The 20823-nt window shown below is 34.3% G+C and overlaps 2 protein-coding genes across 2 annotated transcripts; both read left to right on the forward strand.

The window, feature by feature from the left end:
- Positions 1–6301: 6301 nt before the first annotated feature.
- On the forward strand, positions 6302–9658 carry LOC123537962 (neural-cadherin-like). Its single transcript, XM_045321918.2, has 4 exons — positions 6302–6670; positions 7172–7299; positions 7941–8021; positions 8622–9658. Exons 1-4 carry the CDS (start codon positions 6579–6581, stop codon positions 8909–8911), a joined length of 591 nt encoding a protein of 196 aa, XP_045177853.2. The 5' UTR covers positions 6302–6578; the 3' UTR covers positions 8912–9658.
- Positions 9659–16007: 6349 nt separating this feature from the next.
- Positions 16008–17391, forward strand: LOC128550839 (clumping factor A-like). Its single transcript, XM_053530682.1, has 3 exons — positions 16008–16040; positions 16733–16821; positions 16869–17391. Exons 1-3 carry the CDS (start codon positions 16008–16010, stop codon positions 17389–17391), a joined length of 645 nt encoding a protein of 214 aa, XP_053386657.1.
- The last annotated feature ends 3432 nt before the right edge of the window (positions 17392–20823 follow it).

The following is a 20823-nucleotide window of genomic DNA, read 5'->3' on the forward strand; positions in this document are numbered from 1 at the left end:
ACGCTAGGAGTAGTTGATATAATCAAGTTGGGTGCATAATTTATTTCAAAATCTGTTTTTCTACTTTTTTCTGTCCTGTTTTTCTTTTTTCGTAACATGAGAATATTTTCTTAGGTGTCACACTTTTTTCTTACTGGCCTTTCAGAATTTCCAAGAGTCATATTTGAAGGAGATTTTAACGACCATTTAGATAGTATAACAAGACCTGGTCCAAGCCATGGCGTTATTATCACTTTAATTCCATTTTAGTCTGAAGAAATTCTGCAATATGTTAAAGATGATCTGAATTTAATTCAAAAACATTTTAAAAAATAGAATTCACATATTGTTTCTTTAGAGAATGAACAACCAGAAATTATCATCGAAAGAGAGACTGGGGTAGTTCTGATATAAAAAACATGAAACAAGCACCGGAAATTGACGAAATTTCTAATAATCACAATGAACGTAATGGGACCTTGACAAAAAAAAGAAGGTAAGGTAAACATAATTTCACAGGAGTATTTTTAGCTTCAAAACTATCAAAGAAAATAAAATATTTTTGTGCCGAGCATGAATGCCTTCATAGTAGAATACATGAAATCATCTATTGTTAATCTACATCCAAAAGATTCTTGTAGCTGTCCGTCTGTGGCACCTGTCACCGTCTCATAGCTGTCAAGTCTTTTTTTAAATATGACTCTTGGCAGTTAAAAAAAATGTCACCTTTAAGAAAATAAAAAACAACAGCAGCAAACCTCTTGTTGCGAAAAAAGGACAGAAAGAACCTAGAAAAACAGATTTTGTCATAAATCCTGCACCTGACTCAATTATATATACTTCCCCAAGAAGAAATGAAACAACAAACTAAAAACGCCCCAAAAGTGATTCGGAAGTGATATGAAAGGCACTCAAAAGAGATAACAAACGTCAATAATAACACACAAATCATCAATAATTGTGCTGTCTGGCAAGTTTTAAAAGATTATAAGGATGACGACGAGTAAGACAATTTTGTTCCGATGGACGCAAAAGAAATGAAAATTTTAAAAGAAAACGGAATCCTGGGGAAAATACAATTTAAACATCACGATAAAACTTTAATTTTTAATAACTCCGGATGGTTAACTGACAAACCTATGTCCACATTTTCTGAAATTTTACAATACCGTTTTTCAGATGAACAAGGAGTTCAATCTATTTTCAATATCACCGACTATAATAAAGATTAACACAATGGAATATTTCCAAATAGATGAGGAATCTTGGAGGTTTTTCACCCTTGTTCACTCTAATGGGTGCCATTACTGGATTGCTTCATGTCGAGATAATAATAATGTCATCCATTTTTAAGATAGCTTTAGATCAAACAAGACATTAAATTCTTACAGCTGTGTTAAATTTATGGTGATTCAAGTCTCAAACATATTGATGTTAATATACCCCATTGTGGTGTATTTGCCACTGCTTTGGTAGTAAAAATGTATATTTCAACAAAAATGCACTTGATACAATTTAAGGTTTTAAGTACCAGAAATGAGACCTCTGATTGAATGTATGGAAGAAGGTAATTTTCAGTCTTTTACAAATGTATATAAAATGCTGAAATAACCAAAAGAGGAAACAAAAACTAGCATAATGACTCATTTTGAACGATATTGATACATGTGGCAATTGTAAATGAATCATTCAGCGGCTTCATAAACGTTGTGTAATGGGCTTCAAGTTCACATGAAAACTATGTAAAGACAGTAGATAGTCATTGATTTGAATAATCAGAAGTCGGATGAGTCTGTCTTACTGAATAATCCATCCGCTAGAGTTCCAGTCAAGTTATCAATATATTTTACCATTTCTGAATACTCCAATATTTTTCAAGTCTTGATACTTTAATCCACCAGCTGATACATGAAATAACTCACAAGTAAAGGGATTAATAACGTTCGAATTTGAGTTAAAAGAGCAAAGTACATAAATGCAATTAAATTGAAATAAGAAGTGTAATTTTACAAATTATTATGACTGTATAACTGGTATAGATAAACCGATTCTTTCATACTTACCACTGATTATCATGAGTAGAAAACGGTAGGCGATATAGATCTTATCATCGAAGGTATCAATAAAAGCTATCATAAATGCGCCACAGTTTGCCGCATGTCCGTAGAATAGAGATGTCATCGCAAAATATAGAAATTTGGGCATAGAATAATAAATTGATTCACAGACTGTTGAATTATCATTTCTTGAAATTCGTCCATAATTCCTGTACACTATGATTTCTACACACTGCATCTGCAAAGATAATTAAAAAATCCTATGGAATTTAAGAAATCACATGGAATTAGTTTACCATTTTGGTGCTTTGCACATTCTTTCGGGGCATAAAATATTTCTAAAAAGTCACACACTGTTGATTTATCATTTCTTGAAAGTCCTGTACAATTTTAGACGCTGCTATTGATGATTAAAAATCCGATGAGATTTAAAAAATCCTTTGGGATCTTTTTTTTTAACATTTTTGCACATTGCACATTTTCGGGTAAAATGAATATGGTTTAATGGTCATAAGAAAAGTCATTGACAGAATTGTTTTTGTTTCAAATTTACTGTAGGTCAGTGAAATGACTAATACTGTTGTAAAAATGAAACAATTCTTATATGAAACTGACATGATGAGCAGAGTATATTTAGCGTAATTCTGACGTACATAAAAGAGAAAAGGACCTATTTGTTGTACTATATATTACGTATTTTTAATCGCCCTCCAGGGTTTCCATACTGTACCCTTTCGACTGAAAAGCCATGTCATAAACAGTGATTCTATTTTTTCCTGCGAGCGGAAGAAATAGGGCTGTAAGTTTTAAACGATTTGTCTATATTATTTGTGTATTTGTTTTGTTTATATATTGAACGAGACAGGCGAGAATTACATAATACTGAAATGATATTTAAGTTCTCACTTGATGGATTGATTTTATTGCGTTTATATAAATTTTGACAATCTTATAAACAAATTGTACGAATTTTATGCTGTGAGAGTTTTGTAACGTTTTCGTTTTTGACCTGTTTGTAACTAGTAAGATTTACACGCGTTTTATGACTTTCACTGGCATGGACGCTAAATGTAATAAACACTTGTGCTTAAAAGGAATCTAAGGCTTTGAGGATATTTTGAGACGTAACTCAGTGAGACAGTAACATCAGGTATAAATCGTATATCCCCTACTTGATATTAATTAACCGTTGAAGGAAAATGTTTGATTGATTCAGGTTGATTAGAACATTAAAGTGATATAGGGTCATTTAGTTGTTTTTAAATAAATACTGGGATGACAATAAATAAAGCTGATGCAACTTATGGAGACTATTTCCAGAGTTCTTCAACGCTAGTTTTTGTTGTTGTTTTTGTAACACTCCAACTCGCTTAAAATGCATCTGTTAGCAATTTTTTACTTTTTCCCTGTACTTGTATAAGTTACTCCGGTGACATTTAACAGAAAGAAGAGTACATTTTTTCATCTTGGAGATGAACAGATTTTGTTTATGAAACATGAAACATTTTAAAACGATTCCCACTAAAGAGTGTAGCTCTAGTAATCTCAACAATACAAAGCCATCCAAAGAGAGTTTAATAGGCATTAAAACTATTATTTGGAATAAGAAAATATTTTTACTTGCCGGACTTGATTCTGGCAAATGATGAATTGCCTGTTCGTAGAAGTTTTGTCGAAATTTGTAACAGTGCAGTATAGTAGTTGTTCTTGACATTCATGAGTTCATTTCATTTTGACAATTAACGAATTTTATTAATTTGAAGATAACAAAATGATTACTGTGCTTGGTATTGCTGCTTTCTAATTTCATATGACTATATTCATCTTGATTATGTAAGTATACCGAATTGCTGAATAAAAACTGAAATTGTTATTGAACATTAGGGCACATTTTTCGTAAAAAATCTGTCTCTGTCGTGTTTTAATGTTCGATCATTATTTACAATTCCTTTACTAGTTTACGGGATATAGTACAGTAATAACTACAGGTTTGTGATAAAGAGCATAATTTATAGCACTTAAAATTACAATAGATATTATGTCAACATTGTCTGATCATCTTTGCTATATAAGACTGTCTGCATTGCGTCAATTCACGGACTAGGTGTTTCGAGCGTAAGATTACAGGATGGAAAGTGTTGTAATTTTGCTAAGGACTCTGCTGATTGGAGCTGTGGTATCTGGTTTAAACGGTAAAGTGTCTTGACTATTTTAACTTTTAAAAACATTGCAGAACTAGCAGAATGTATTTTAATTTTGGCCATATGTACACAAGAACGCTATAAAACACTTCTTTTTGAATTTAAGTAATATCTTTCATAAAAAATAACTTAGAACTATGACGTTTACTTTATTTTCAATGTAGAAAAATGTTTATGGTTTAAAATGTAGTTTATAGTTCAAAATGGTTTATTTAAATATATTCTGATGTTTAATACAATAATTTAACAAATAACAAACGGCATCTCTTCCATAACCACTGGACTGAATTTAAAATAACTTACTGAAATTTTTTTCTTTGGTGACCCTCTAGTAGGGCTTCTACCAAGATCGTTTAAATGTTCGCATTTTGTCATAAAAAATCAGTAAGGGGGCTTGGGCACTTTTCCCGTAATTCTTCGCGTGTAAGTTAAAGCCAGTTCTTACCAGAAGCTGTTGGACTAGTTTTAAAACAATCCACACAAATGATCTCTGTGTGACCCACTTACAAAAATAATTTCACTTTGTCAAAACTATGGCTGCCAGAGGGCGTGGCCATTTTTCCTATAAGTATATTGAGGAAAATTTAAATAAAAGTGCTTGTCCGATTTTAAAGTAATTTCGCACAAACGATTCTTGAGGGACAAAGATAGTCCGTCAACGTTAAAATCAAGAGAAGAATCCACGAAAGAAATTGTGTACAGCAAAACAAACAGACCCACACAAAGCAAAACATCCAACTACAAACAGAAATGTAACAGACGGAGTGCTTCAAAAGTCCATAAGTAAAATACATTTAAAAGATACGAACACGACATAAAAGGTATGGAAGTGAAGGGATGAAAAAGGGGAATGTAAAAGGGTGAGGATGAAAAAAGGGAGAGAGGGAACGAAAAGGAACACAATCAATATACAGACAACATACATAATATATAAAACGGTAGGGAAAGAAGCAAGTTGTAAGAGTTACATCACATTGGAACAATCAGTTACCTTTATATAGGGAGTCGGGGGTATAAACGTATCGCAGGCATGGCGATCTCGCTTTTTCTCCAAATCAACTTGTTACACGAGACAGTGTGAATAGAATAGTTCCCCTCTAAAAGCTCTAACATATGTGATAGAATTCTAGATCGTATGAATAAAGTCACACTTAGGTATCTGTACACTAATGTACAAAAACTTGTCCGAAGTCAGAGCGCTAAGAGCATGACTTTTAAGGCCACTACTAGGCAAGTTACAAAACAAGTCAGCTCACTCCGTCTGTTATGTGAAGGATTTAGAAAATAACATCACGGATTGCCAAACTTGAATAGTTATCATAGCATCAAATAGGAAGGCATAATGACTAACTGTAGAGGACCATTCACCAAACATTCATTGTGTTTTACGATGTATTATCATCTTTTGTGAAATCAGTTTCCACGAAACTTTAGTTATAATAGGCACTGTGTTTGAATGTCTGCATTTCATAATGTGCATCCTCATAGCATGTTGGATGTTCAAGAGCAAGTAAGGATTATGCTGATTTTTTTAAAGTTCAGACGACCTTTGGTATAATTAAGTAAGTACAAAAATCTTTGAGAATCTTCTCTGAAATTGTAGGTAAGTTTTTAAAGTGAATGACAGAACTATTTCTTGAATGCCTCTATCTAAAATTTTAAATGTTTGGGTTATCAAACTCTGTATGGTCTAGGAATATTACGTCACTCCTGTTGCAAAATTGTATTTTTACCTCACATTCAAAAACAGTTTAATGGAGGAGTGAGCACTTTAGTTAATATTCAAAATTTAAAGGCACAAATACGTTTTATTTTGCCGAAGCAACCTCTGTGTAAAGCAATGTTTTCTATTTTTAAGGATTTTCGTCATTGTGTCATTTCAGTATTTTTCAAAAGGGCATATTCTTGAACACACATACACATGTATATACTAAAAGCAATATCTGTGTCATACAATTACGTTCAACAATACAAGAGACGTTTGAAAAACATAATTCCCGTTAGAAGTACTCGGAGGTTTATAAGTGTAGGATCAGTCATGCCAGCAATGGAATACGTGGCTTTTAATTCAGTATCGTTCGTTGCAAGTTAATCGTAAAATTTAGATATATAATAGATCGTATTCTTAAGTCTTTGGCATAAACATGATGCTTTCTTTCTTTTAAAAGGAGCAATTAGCGGGTGGACAGAACCGTCTATAAATACAAAAAATGGAAACGGTACGGCTTCTAAGACAGTGAAAGAGGACCATACAATAAACACTACTACCGGCATTAAACTCGCAGTCAAAGACGCTTCCGGGACTGTAACATTCACTATCGTTCATCAACCAGCTACTGGAATGTTCGAAATGGGCGGGAATGACAATGACGAAATAGTTTTGAAGAAACCACTCGATTATGAAGCAAAAACAAAATATATATTAAATATTACGTAAGTACTGCAATCGATACACCTGCTTCCATTCCTGTTGGCACAAAACTCTTTCTATGTTTCCTTACTGCTGAAATGGTTGTTTACCATATCCATAGGATAACTCTTCACAACTTACACATTATCAATTTGAAAAAAGTTATAATAAAAAAATCCCATCCGCCATGAATGTCAGACCCAGCACAGTGTGACGTTCTTCTGTAGTCGCTAAACCAGAAGGCAAACTTTATGCTCAGTATTTCTATGAATCGTAAAGAGTACGTTAATAAAGATATTCTGAAAAGACCGGTTTCACTGTTAAAACGGTATATAACTTAAAAATTGGAAAGTTTCAAACTGTATATAACTGTTAACGGAAATTGCTAAGAATAAATACATCATTCTTTCCTTTCTTTGAATTTATTATTTAAACAACTTTGTTAATAATCAATAAATTGTAACAGTATTATTGAATGATTTTAGCCTTTTCATAGTATTTTGTGCACTTTTTGCCGTTTTCAGAGCTGTAGACACGGCACAAGAGACCGCGATTGCCATTGTAACTATCAATATCACTGATGTGAATGATAATGCTCCAGTATTTCAGAAAAGTACATATCAGATAACAGTGGTGGATAATACTCCCGTAGGTAAGGAGAACATACTATATCTAGCATTAGTCAAGGGAATACAAGTCAAATCTGTATAGTTTTATATTGATCTGTATTGGTTATCAGATTAAATGCTTATCTTATAAAACATCGTATTATACTTGAACATGATGAGCGATGACCCAGTCTTGTCAAGACAAAGATTTTTACACATTTTAAGTTCAATATGCAGAGCCATTCATGTAATAACTTGTGAAAAAAATATTTTTTTATATATGTTTTTTGCAAATACAGTTTAAGAAATAGCATGACTCTATGAATTATTATGAAAGCAAAACTATCGAAGTGGCCTGCACCTACACATTTTTTTCATTTTCTATGTATGTGTTACGCATTTTTAAGTCAAGGTTTAGTTTATATTGTCAAGTAAAAGTAAACAGATTCCATACTAGTATTACGTTGTCTGTCAATTTCCCCATATGAAGCAAAGTTGGAGAACGGATGACACTAACCATAAAATCTTCTGCCAAACTGTCCAAGAGCACATTGTCGATAACCTATGACCTCTTACGCTCTGCCTTAATATGTTACTTCGTTTAAAATACATCCTACAATTCCTAGTTTTACTATAAATCCTAGTGTTCTAGAAAGCCTTACAGCGTTTTTAACGTTTGTCACAGGTAAGACAGTGTGCACTGTGACAGCAACTGATGGAGATGGCACCAGCCCTAACAGTAAAATTGCTTCTTATGCAATCACAGGTAAAACTTTATATTGAATACAATGGACTTATGTAGACAGATGCTAGTTTAAAATTACCCACTCTCACAATAATACAAATACACATGGAGATAAATTACTCAGACTCAATCCTGATTTTCGACATGTTAAAATTGCATTTTTCTAGTTTATAAAGACACGTAATAAAATATTTGATGTATGGATTTGAAGTTATCTAACTAAATTAAAGTTTTGATTCGTTCGTACTGTCCACCGTCTGATTGTACTTATTATTTATACATTAAAGTTTCCATGTTATAGTCTGCAAAAAAGCTTAATTTTATTGGGAAACGACTATAAATGTAATAGCTATGGTTTTAGGCACTGTACTCTGTTTCGGTTTTTCTGATACAACTATGCTACAGACAATAGAAGAATGTATTTCATGATAAAGGCGCATATTTCAATTATCTTTTATGATAGATGTATACGTCTTAGGCACATACTGCGGTGTTGATTTATATCATTATAAATGAATTTGTTTTGATAGTTTAAAAGATATAATCAGGCCAAAAGTTGATTTTTGTGCAACACATATGCATGTATATCATTTCAATACACTCATTTTCTTTGCAATATAGGTGGAAACACTGGCACTGATTTTGCAGTTAGTACCACAGGAGTGATAACAACTGCAAAGGCACTGAATCACTCAAGAACACCTAATTATGTACTTACTCTAAAAGCTACCGACGGAGGAACTACTGCACGCACCGGTACTACCACGGTTAATGTTACATTTGGTGATAATGCTGCATGTACTGGCGGCAGTGACGGAGACGGAGATGGAAACGGTGGTGTCGGAAGTTGTGTCGTAAACATACTTTGTCTATTGCTACATTTGGCAGCAGCTTTATCATTTAATATGTAGCGAAACATAGTCTTTGGTCACGATGTTTTATCACCAACGGTCTGTGACACTCATAAAGGACTATTTCGATTCTTTGGCAATTTCTAAGGTTTTTATTTTTGCTTTATTGACACGGTTTAATTTGCTTTAGATTGCACAATACAATTTTTAACAAATCTTTCACACACACATACACACACACACACGCGCGCACGCACACACACACGCGCACACGCACACGCAAACGCGCACGCGCACGCGCACGCGCTCGCACACGCACACGCACACGCACACGCACACACACACACACATGCACGCGTTTCATTTCGGGCTATGTTGAAACAGTGAGGTATATTTATCTCGTTCTGTGCTTTAAATGCTTTAATAAATTTATTTCATCAGAGCGGTTGCTGATCTAAGTCATCATATTATCTAATTAATCTGGACAGGCCTATTTGAACCTATCAACAAGGATCCGGAGATCAATGTATAGAACTGTGTTAATGTACCATTCAGCAACTGATCATAAATTTTCAAATTGACATACAGTTAGAGGTTTTATAACCTTACATCATTCATTCATTTAATAACAAAATAACTATTGAGATTTTCTCTCTGTTTTGGTAAAGCATTTCTGAAGGATGCTAGTGTCAAACTAAACAGAAATAAGTTTAGATATGTATAATTCTCACATAATAAAGCTTAAGCAAATACTGGCTAAAGACCCGCACAAATCATTTTGATTAAATTTAATGTATACAAATGGTACAAATGAGGTCAATAATTGTTGAAGATTAAATGAATACAAGAGTTTGAAAAGTACTTGTGCATGGATGATCATATCAATGTTGAAGTATGGACAATGCTGGTCACACTCATTGATTCATTTTAAAAACAGTTTGATTTCTTTATATGGTCTGGAAAGTAAAAGAGATTTATAAGAGATAAGATATTTTAAATATTAGGTATGGACAAAAGTTTATGCCGAAGATCTAACTTAACTACACACCATCGGAGAACAAACAGTATCATGGTATATGCAAACAAGCACTATCAAGGCAAGGAAACCCATGCCGACATACTAAAAGAAATGTAAATGTCATTGATGGCGGCGATACTTTGCAGATAATTGAGATAAAAATCAAGATTTCCTTTAAATTGAATACGCTCAGTTACAGTTATTGATTTTCTTTCATTCGAATAGCAAGATTTTTTAAGGTATTGGACCCCTAATAGTAATGTTTATAAAATGGTATTCACTATTTGCTTAGCATATTCTTAAAGTTGACTGCGCATTGCATTGTGTTGCAAAATTTAAACAACTTTTATCGTGCCGTTTTTATATGTTTTGTATAATTTATGGTATTTCCGCAAGCTCATGTAGAGAAAAAATACAAAGTAATAGCCACTGTCTAAAACGGTTGTAGAGACTTCATTTTACCATTAATTTTAATAAAAGAAACACTAAACTATTGGTAAACAATAACAAAACACAAAATAAAACTGTCAATATATATTTTTTCTAGGGTGCCTCAAGAAAACGGATTTAATGAGAGAGAATTCTAACTCCAAGATTGAAAAATTATGGTTGAGTCCAGTGGGACTGTTTTAAAGTTTGCTCACTTCATTCAAAAATAATCTTGGGGCAGAAGTAATTCTTCCACAATATGTAATCTAAAGAGTAAAGGCAAAATAGAGAACTTTTACCGCATGTAACTCGGTATTTTTTAAGATGTCTAACTCTGCCCCCTTCTGTTTCAGATGTAAATTCACTTTGAACAACAAGAAATTGCTTATCAAATGAAAAAATCCACTTTTATACAATAAATCAATAATATGTCTCGAAAAAAGTAAAAACTTACTAGGAAAAAAGGAGAATAAGAGGAAAAAATTTGGTCCCAGTGGGGCTTGAACCTACGCCCCCTGAAAAATTTCACTCAAAATAGGTTTGTTGTAAGAATCAATACTCTTCAAAAAGGAGGTACTCTATTACGGGTATAATACCTTAAGACCTACGTTGGATTTTGTGCTGGGCTTTAGACAGATAAATCCACACGAACTGTTTGCACATCAAAGGAAACAACCTGTATTTCTTTTTGAAATGTGACCCATTTAACTTGTATCTGTACTTACTTTGAAAAGAATTAGAACTTCTAAAAATTAGTCTGTAATGCAATTTATCTCAAGTTACGTTACTTTTATCTTATTTTTTTATGTGTTTTGGAACAGTATACGTTCATTTAAACCTCCTCTGTAATGAAAATGTACATTTTGATGTTCTTTTCTTTTCAGGAAAAGTGCTGATGTTGTGACAATTTAACATGTTTAACTTGGTCCAACTATTAAAATGTTAATATACGTTCGACCATTATTAGTCCCAAACTTGATCAGGATTGCAGCCATTTGACTAAAGCTGAAATTTTACTGTATTTCCTGAGATGAAACCACTATTTTCTGACTAAGAGGATGTACTGGTGCTTTCAAGCTATAAACGATGTAGAATAAAATACATCAAAATCAAGTGTATCACTTATTCATGGTTCCATATAAATGGTTATAAATTTAATTTTCTGTCTAGGTATTTCAAGGAATGACCATTTTTTTTTGTTTATTTCAGTATTACCCGGTCATGCATGTATTTCATACAAAAATAAAATTTTGAATATCAAAAGTTTGTCTTTTCTTCTTAAACACTCATTTGAACCGATGTATTTTTATAAAAAGGACCTATTATCCAATGACATTTTATGTTTGGTTTTTTTCTGTACATATTAGTATTGATTAGCTGTGCCTTGGTTGTTTGGTCATTTTTGATTATGTTAAACTTCTTAAGAAATTTGTACAACGAACATAAAGATGTAAGCCATGTGGAGGCCGTGGGCTCTAATCCCGGACACGATGGCTGGTTAAAGACATTGCGCCTTAGGTAAATAAGTCACCCACCTTTAATTAATGTGAAGAAGTTATAAGTTACTTACGAATAACAGGTTATTGATATTAATGAATCCATCAACAATGTATATAACTGAATTACTGTTGAATAAAGGCGTGAAACCTAAACCAACATAGAGAACAACCCCTACTATGTGAAACATTGCAAAAAAGATTTCGATATGGTAACAGTTTTGACCACAACCAAAAACTGACGAAAGAAACTGGAACTATGGTCAAAATATATGTGTGGTTCTTTTTGTGATTCCCATATTCCTTCCATATAGCAAAAATGTCTTTCTCTTTAGGAATAAGGTCAGTAATTCGGTCGAAAATGTGCTTCCGTGGTGTATCGAAAGAAGTCCATAGTAAATAGATCCTGATTTTCACATTTCTAGCGCAAATTCGTGTAGAACGAGTGCTTTAATAACACTTTTTCACTGCTAGAATACATTCTGCATGAAATGAGACGGTTTCCATGTTTATACACCCCACATGGCAAGTTTTGCAGATCGAAACCGAAAGTTGGGGTTTATTGTGCGGACAAGAGCAAATATGCGACATTTTTAGGGTAGCAGACCACAACTGACGGGCATTTCACGAAGAACTATTCAACTCCCTATTTTCTTTTCCTTTTTTTGTTAATTTATGATAGAACTTTCATGAAAAATAGGTGTAGGAAAAAGTGATGTTCCCTAAAGATACCTAAAGACGACCTGAAGTTGTCGTTTTTTATATGAAACAAAGAAGGATTTGAATTTTGACCTTCAAACTAATTTAAAATATCTGATTTCAGTAATATACAGTGTGTTACAGAAGTTCGTTATTGTTACATATCAAAGGTTATAAACTTTCAGTCTTGATAGTTAGCTTACTCCGAGAGCTACTCAAAACAGGCTTCAAATCATGTTAACATTAAATTTTACTAACATTCGATTTTATAATTCAGGTACACTTAAACAAATACTCGAATTCTTATCATACTGTTAAAATATGTATTTAGATTTTGGGGCCCAAACTTCAAAATTAAGTATTTTGAGCTATATAGCATTTAATTTTCAGAAAGAAATTAATAACTTTAACATTTGTTTTTGATAAGATACTTAATTTTCAGAAAGAAATTAATAACTTTAACATTTGTTTTTGATAAGATACTTAATGCTTGTCTTCAAATGAAATAATTAGTTTATAGCATTTGATAACACCCGAGTACATGCAATGCTAATAGTGACATAATTTTACGTAAATTGGGAGAAAAGGTAATACGAAGTAAAATTAAAGCACATGTATGGTTAATGAGGTTCATCAGGATAGTAGATGTAGTTTATGTAAACGTTTATCATGACATATCCAGAAATTTATTTACCTGGTTGACAGTTTCGGTCGAAATCATCGACCTTCCTCAGAACTGTGACGAATTCCGGTTACGGACTGGTTCACTGCTGGACAGGTCAGAGTGAACTAATTGTCCGTAAATGGTGCTGAGGGAGTAGCCCCCCACCCTCCCCCCACCCCCACCCCGGTCCCTGTTCATCACTGGTTTGCTGCTCGCGATCCAGATGGCTTCCTTTACTTGCCTAACTCTCTGGTTGTCCTCCCTATCGATTACTTTCGCCCCCTCCCAGTCAATTACATGGTTTGTTCTCGATATAATTCAAGATAATTTATACCAAAGTACATAATTATATAACGATAAAAGAAATTATTTCATACCACAGATGTTCGAAGTTCTGAGACCACCCTCTCCCTCTCTGTCAATGAAGAGTAGTTATTTACCAAAGCATCAAGCTTGCCTCATCCAAAGTGTCCGCCAATGTCTCAAGTTGTGTTTTCGGCAGGGCTGCTGGGTCCAATTCCGCAGTGTGATTTAAAGATGTTTTTCACAGTTATTTCTAGCGGACAGATTTTTCTATAATTTTGCAGTATAAATTGATGTATCACAAGTTAAAATAGAAATGAAAACCCCGTGCTGTTTTACAATAATCAAAGTTTATTAGGAGCACCAAAACATGTATTTTTGTCAGTAGAAACAATACATTCATGCCATAATTTAACAAGTGAAAACAGTTTTTCACTTAAAATTTCATTCTGATGTTAATGTTTTTACATCGGCGAAGCCGTTCGTGTCGTGTGCAAAAAGTATCAAAAGTAATGAAAATATGGCGTCGATATCTTTAAATCAAACCGATTCGGAAGATATTTCAACAATGCGAATCGGTTTTGTCTTCACTTTGTCTCAAACTTTGTAATTGTTCCACAAAAGACAGACCAACTAATGTTTGTATGTATATTACTAATGCCATCGTTTGTTAATGATGCCCTGACAATTGAAGACATTTGATAATGACATCTTGGCCATGAACTTCCCACGACTGCTCATCGAACAATACGACATCTCACCAATATCTTTTAAAGGCAAAATTTGCAAAAATGTCAATATAAATGTGTTTCCGATCGAGGCTGAACACCACTAAATCCGGCTGTTCTTTATTTCATATAAAATCCACTAACTTTATAACGGGTTTTCGACATTTTCTAGCATATCAGATTTTCAAAGACTTATATTCCCCCAAAGAACTATATCGCTACTTTAGAAAAACCAAAAAAAGTGGGTGTTAACTTTTATATAAGAAAATTACAGTTCGTTAAATACAACCCACTGAATTTACTCCTTTTCCCTTCTTTCAATTTCTATTTTCAAAACATTAGATTCTTACGCCACCATTTTTACATAGCATGCGATTCGATCGTACTCCGTTTCTTCCGGAACCCATTTTGCTCATCTACAAGTTTTTCATTAACATCCACTTTTCAAGTCTGTCATTAAGAACTGAGCAATAAGGTTTATACATAGTAGGTGGAAGATTTATACCCCGATAGTTCAAGAGTTGACGAGCATCAGTCATGCCAGGCTTTGGAATAGGATTCAAAATGCCTTTGTCCCAATCAGAAGGTGTTTTTCCAGTTTGAAAAAAAAAATAAAAAACATTGAAAAATACATGCAAAAAAGATATTGCCGTGTCATTTTTTTAGTACTTCATAAGGTATATTATCAAAACCAGGCGCTTTGTTTAGCTTCGCTTTATCAATAGCCTTTTTTACTTCCGAGATAGAAAGAAAAAAAATCATCAAACATTCCATCAGACTGGGACACCTCATGATTTACAATATTACTACTTTTATAAAATTCCTGTTGATACAGAATCCAGGAACACTGATAAGGTTAACTGCCCGCCGTTTTATGACTGAAATACTGATGAAAAACGACGTTAAACCCAAAAACAAACAAACAAACAAACAAACAAACAAACAGAATGATAAATAAAATTGTAACAGAATCGTAAAGTCATCACCTCCAAGAATAATAAATTTAGTCTTTGTGTTATGTTTATATAAAAGAATAGCGACAATACACATTTGTTTTCTGTATTAATGTATGCAGAAACCCTTGGGATCTGTATGTTTTACAGAACTGAATACAAAAAAGAACGTCCCTATATTCTCAGACAAGTCTGTGATTAAATGCATATGAACTGATTGTCAACTGACTGTTTCAGCTGCTTGCTTGTTATGATTATTTCGCTGCATGACATTCAAGGGCCCAGGGCCGTAGAACCCTATGATAATTTGATACTTTTAGACAAAGCTGCGTTGCTAAGCAACAAAATTGCGCACACTTTTGTATGGTATAAGGTTATAATGCAGTAATTCGGTCAAAAATGTGCTTCTTGGTGAAGAAGTCCCTAATAAATAGATCCTAATTTTTCCATTTTTCGCACATTTGCGCGTAAATCGGGGGCCAAATGGGCATTATTTCACTCGTGAAATGAATTTTACATAAAATAGGACACTTTTCATGCTATTGATATTCGCATGTTTTCGAGATGTTTACTTGAAAACGAAAGTAGGGTGTTTATTCTGCGGACCACTTTCTGAAATGCGGCAATATGAGGGTACCTGACTTCAGTTGACTTGCATTTCACTGCATACTAGCCAACGCCCCTTTTTCTTTTCGTTTTCTTGAAGCAAATGTATGGATATCTTGTGAAAAATAGGTCTACGAAGGAGTGAAAATCTAGAAACTGTAACAAAATTGTTCTGAAGTAGCTAAATTTTATATGAAACAAAGAACAATTTCTTTTATTGGTATATAGCCTATAATCTCTAGTTTCTTTAAGCTAGCAAAATGCTATCCAACAGATTTGGAAATCAACATGCCGTTTGCAATTATTGTCCCCATAAATAATAATAACATTTTGATGATTACTTACTATTCGTTAAATGCGAAACTATCGCGACTTCGGACCTAGTGGTGTTTGTATTATGCCAAACAGTCCTGTTGAACTAGTAATACGTGGACATTGTTCCTACGCATTCCCTATATTTCTTTAGTTGCACCATGCAACGTGATGCTTTAGGTTAAAAAATACAGATAACTGCACTATTTATTGACTGGTCCTCGTGGCTGTTATTCAGAAACCATGCAGACTATCCGACCTATGTATGTACACTGTAGTAGTTAGTATTCAAAACTTCAAGTTAAAAATAACCTACGCTATGGCAGACAATACATGTATTCTAAATGTCATTAGCTGGCTTAAAAAACAATCAGAAAAATGCATCTTTCATGTCTAAATAGTGTTTCACGGTTATATGATATCTAACCTATGTTTTATTTTTTTGTTATTCAGAGTGATTAACTAGTGTTATCATTGTTGCAGCTTTTCTTTTATTCTTGTACATTCTTTGTTTGTTGTACCTTTGTAATATTCTACTATATATTATTGTCTTTATGTTATCGCTACTGTTACAGCCATTACCATCATAATCGTAGTCTTGCTATAGTTAATGAATGTCGATTTGTTCTAATTGCCTTAGACTGAGTTATGGTCTGTTCTGTTCGTTATGTAGGAGATAAAAATCCTTATCAAAATTGAAAGTGATAGTGGTAGTGGTAGTGATAATGGTAGTGATAGTGTTATTGTTAGTGGTGGTGAAGTGTAAGTGTCAGTGATAGTGACAGTGAAAGTGATTATGATAATTGTAGTGATAGTGTCAGTGATAGTGGTAGTGGTAGTGATAGTGTAAGTGTAAGTGGTAGTGGTAGTGGTAGTGATGGTGTTAGTGTTAGTGTTAGTAGTAGTGGTAGTGATAGTGATAATTGTAGTGATAGTGTTAGAGGTAGTGAGATTGTTGGTGGTAATTGTAGTGACAGTGATAATAGTAGTGATAGTGTTAGTGATAATTGTAGTGATAGTGGTAATGATAGTGATAGTGGTAATGGTAGTGATAGTGATAGTTGTAGTCATAGTTATAATGGTAGTGATAGTGTTAGTGGTAGTGATAGTGGTAGTGGTAGTGATAGTGGTAATAGTAGTGACAGTGACAGTGTTAGTGGTAGTGACAGTGTTAGTGGTAGTTGTAGTGAAAGTGATAATAGTAGTGATAGTGTTAATGATAGTGTTAGTGATAATGGTATTGATAGTGTTAGTGGTAGAGATAGTGGTTGTGGCTACATGAAGCAAGCGACGAATGATTCCTTTTTATTAGCTGGATTATTTGAAGAATAAGTAGAGCTATTGGACTCGCCCATTCGTCGGCATCGGCGTCCTGATTTGGTCATGTTTTGTGTGTAAGCTGTTATCACTGTAATGGATGGAAATTTCACACACTTATTTACTGTGATGGGCTGACTTATATTTTAAAGGTTCCATAACTCTAACTTGCCTATGTACAAAATCATGCCCCATTTTGGACTATGAAAGCTGGTATTTCTGTACCAACAAATGGGAATGGATTGAAACTTCACACGCTTGATCACAGTCACTGTGATGATCTGACATGCAGTACACAGGTTTTATTCCTCAACTTTGCATTGTTACAAAATTATGCCCCGTTTTCGACTTCACAGTTTTTGGTTAAGTTTTTGTATGTAAGCTGGTATCTCAGTATCCGCGGATAGGAATCGATTGAAACTTCACACACTTGTCCATTGTGATCAGCCAACATGCACTGAATTAGTTTCAATAACTCTGTTTTGCATTTTTATAAAATTAAGCGCCTTTCTAGATTTTTGTTTTCATTCAATTGACATGGCTGTTAAAAAGTCGAAAAATCTATGTGTTAAACAATTTTATTGTAATTGAATATAACATGCCTTAGACGTGTTTCATATTGATACAGGTATTGGGAACTTCGGAGATTCTGAAATATTAAGGCACAGAATCAATGACACGCCTATCCCGAAATACACTAGGTACAGTACGATCAACTCAATACCTTTACCCTTGAAACACATTTTAAGAAAGTGTCTGTCATGGTCAGATCGAGTGTCAATTTATGGGCGAAGAACGTGCTGTGTGTGTAAATTTGAATAAAATATGATACAATATAAATTTTTCTCACTTATCGGACAGAAAATTCTCTATTTTTAGAAATGCTGGAAAATCTTATCTCACATGGGTTATCCCACACTCCTGTGACGGACTACTTCATGCACTGAAAATACATACTATTTATGTAAAATAATAAAAAATCAGGTACCTTTATCTTTTCTCTCCGTTCCTTATAGTGTATTTCCTGATTCAAAAGTCATTACTTTATGATAAGAACGTACCACCGTTACGCTACAAACAATAAAACTAAAGCGGAACTCTGTTATTGTGCGTCACTGAAATGTCACGACGTCACTTCTGCTTACGGACGTCAATTTCCCGCGTTTTAAATAGTTTCATATTTTCATGCTTGTTTTTATTGTTTCTGTTGTGGTAAGTGAGAAATAGAATCCATCATTGGTGTTTGGTGAAGATCGGAAATCCCAACCCTCGGGCGCACCGCTCAAGTCTTAAACTCGGCACAGCCTCGTTTAAGACTTGAGAGGTGCGCCCTCGGGTTGGGATTTTCTGATCTTAACCGAAGACCAATGACAGATTCTCTATATCCTGTTTGAATAAGGTACTGGTCCGCTTCCTCGTCCAGTTTTTTAAGAGACTTTTCAACAGACATATTGACTTCAGATTGGCGCATAACATTAATATTACCATTGCGTCTAATTCTATCAGACCAAGAATTTCGTTTTCTAAAATTCAAAATAGAAAAGGTATCAATATCAGGGTTTTTAGAGATATTACCCTCTTGATATATATCACCATCTAAGCCCGACGGAAACGATGGCTGCAAATGTTTAATCCATTTGAATTGTTCTAAATGTCTGGCTTTAATCTTACAACAAGATGTGGAATTTATAGCATATGCGAATTCATATGAGACGTAAATCAAGATCATTGTCAGAATTAGGTATTCCATTGAAGGTTCTGCGTGGAAAGTGATTGCAACAAACGCACCTCTTAGTATTGCACTTGTTAATAGAACGGTACCCTCTACATTTATGCGGACAGTTTGTATGTTTTATTAATAGATATATCTTTTGTATAACAGAGGTTAAAGGTGATAGACAAATACGTAGATTATTACGAGAGACAGCTATAAAATTTAACTTTATACGAGGAATATAAAATGACTGTGTAGTATGTAGCTTTAATGGGGAAAAGTGTATGTCTTAAATAGTTACCATCATAATCAGGTGAATAGAAGATGCAGTGTAACCGAAGAGGTGGAATAATCAATTCCGGATAATAATCAGGTACCATTCTTTGACAAGTGGCGCTCGGATAGAAAAGTTATCAAATGAAAATGTTCAGCCACAGTTAAACACAAACTTGTTGGCAAAGAAGCGCTGGAGATCCTTATAAGTACAAGGCAGTCTGAAAGACAGCTTAATCACCCGCCACTGTTATGGATAGTGATAGGGTAAACCTTTGACCTTGAACTGTGACCTTGACCTTGAACTGACATGGCTGATTCATGAATTATGCACATTGTCTTGATGAGATGATCATATGACCCAAGTTTCATGAAAATCCTTTCAAGGGGGTTAAGAGATATGGAGCGGACACGAAAGTGTTACGGACAGACGGACGGAAGGACGGACGGAGACTATTCATATAACCCCCACTCCTCGTGGCGGGGGATTAAAAATAGGACAGGATAACTAGCACGGGCCCGAATGTCAGTGAACACAGAACCTTCAAATCGGTATAACATACTCATCATCTTTAAAGGAGGCCGAGACTATAACGTGAAACAATTCCTGAAGGAGGAAAATATAACATTGATTTAATATACGGGGAGACTTTTTACGGCTGCCAAACAGTACAAACAACACATTGTGTGCGCATAAAAAGCAAATGAATGATACGTTCCAAAAACTCAAGCTGCCCAAATTGCCAGCACGGAGACTTGCGCACGCGCAACACTCACACACATACGCGCGCACGCACACACACACGCACGCGCGCACACACACACAAATACATATAAAGCAAACACACGAGGACATATGAAAAATAAAGGAACACAATTGGGCACCGCCTTTGAATGGTCAGTGGCAAATTTTTGATTACCGGAGTAAATTTTAAAACATGTCGCCCTTGTTATTTCAAATAACGCTTATAAATACACAATAAATATAACAGATGCATCACTGACTGTTACATGAAAAGTGCGTGATACTGTCATCCCTGTTTGTATCATGTACACTTCATTCTTTTAACTTTGTTTCTGGGAATAGGTATCTTCTTTTGTTTGCTTTTCATTAGTCTACGGATCGCGGGGTCGCGAGTTCGATCCCCGGACCGGGCGTATGTTCTCCGTGACGATTTGATGGAAACCACTGCACATGTCTGAAATCATTCGTCTTCCACCTCTGATAATTCATGTGGGTAAGTCGGCAGTTACTTGCGGAGAACAGGTTTGTACTGGTGAAATATCCAGGTACACGGATTAGGTTAACTGCCCGCCGTTACATGAATCAAATACTGTAAAAAAACGCGTTAACGCCCCTCCCCCCCCCCTCAAAAAAAACAAACAACAACAACAAAAAACTTTCTTCAGGCAATTCAATTTCATGGACAATAGTTCTTTCTTTGTTCTTCAACACTGTT

Source organism: Mercenaria mercenaria, chromosome 18 (assembly GCF_021730395.1).
Source record: "Mercenaria mercenaria strain notata chromosome 18, MADL_Memer_1, whole genome shotgun sequence".
NCBI classification, from domain to species: Eukaryota; Metazoa; Mollusca; class Bivalvia; order Venerida; family Veneridae; genus Mercenaria; species Mercenaria mercenaria.

Excerpts from the sequence above, each read along its gene's own strand:
- LOC123537962 (XM_045321918.2), top strand. The coding sequence starts at position 6,579 with ATGTTCGAAATGGGCGGGAATGACAATGACGAAATAGTTTTGAAGAAA. Across the intron at positions 6,671-7,171 it reads AAATATATATTAAATATTAC|AGCTGTAGACACGGCACAAG; the intron begins GTAAGTACTGCA and ends TGCCGTTTTCAG. Across the intron at positions 8,022-8,621 it reads TGCTTCTTATGCAATCACAG|GTGGAAACACTGGCACTGAT; the intron begins GTAAAACTTTAT and ends TTTGCAATATAG.
- LOC128550839 (XM_053530682.1), top strand. The coding sequence starts at position 16,008 with ATGCTATCCAACAGATTTGGAAATCAACATGCC. Across the intron at positions 16,041-16,732 it reads GATTTGGAAATCAACATGCC|GAGATAAAAATCCTTATCAA; the intron begins GTTTGCAATTAT and ends TTCGTTATGTAG. Across the intron at positions 16,822-16,868 it reads ATTGTTAGTGGTGGTGAAGT|TGATAGTGTCAGTGATAGTG; the intron begins GTAAGTGTCAGT and ends TGATAATTGTAG.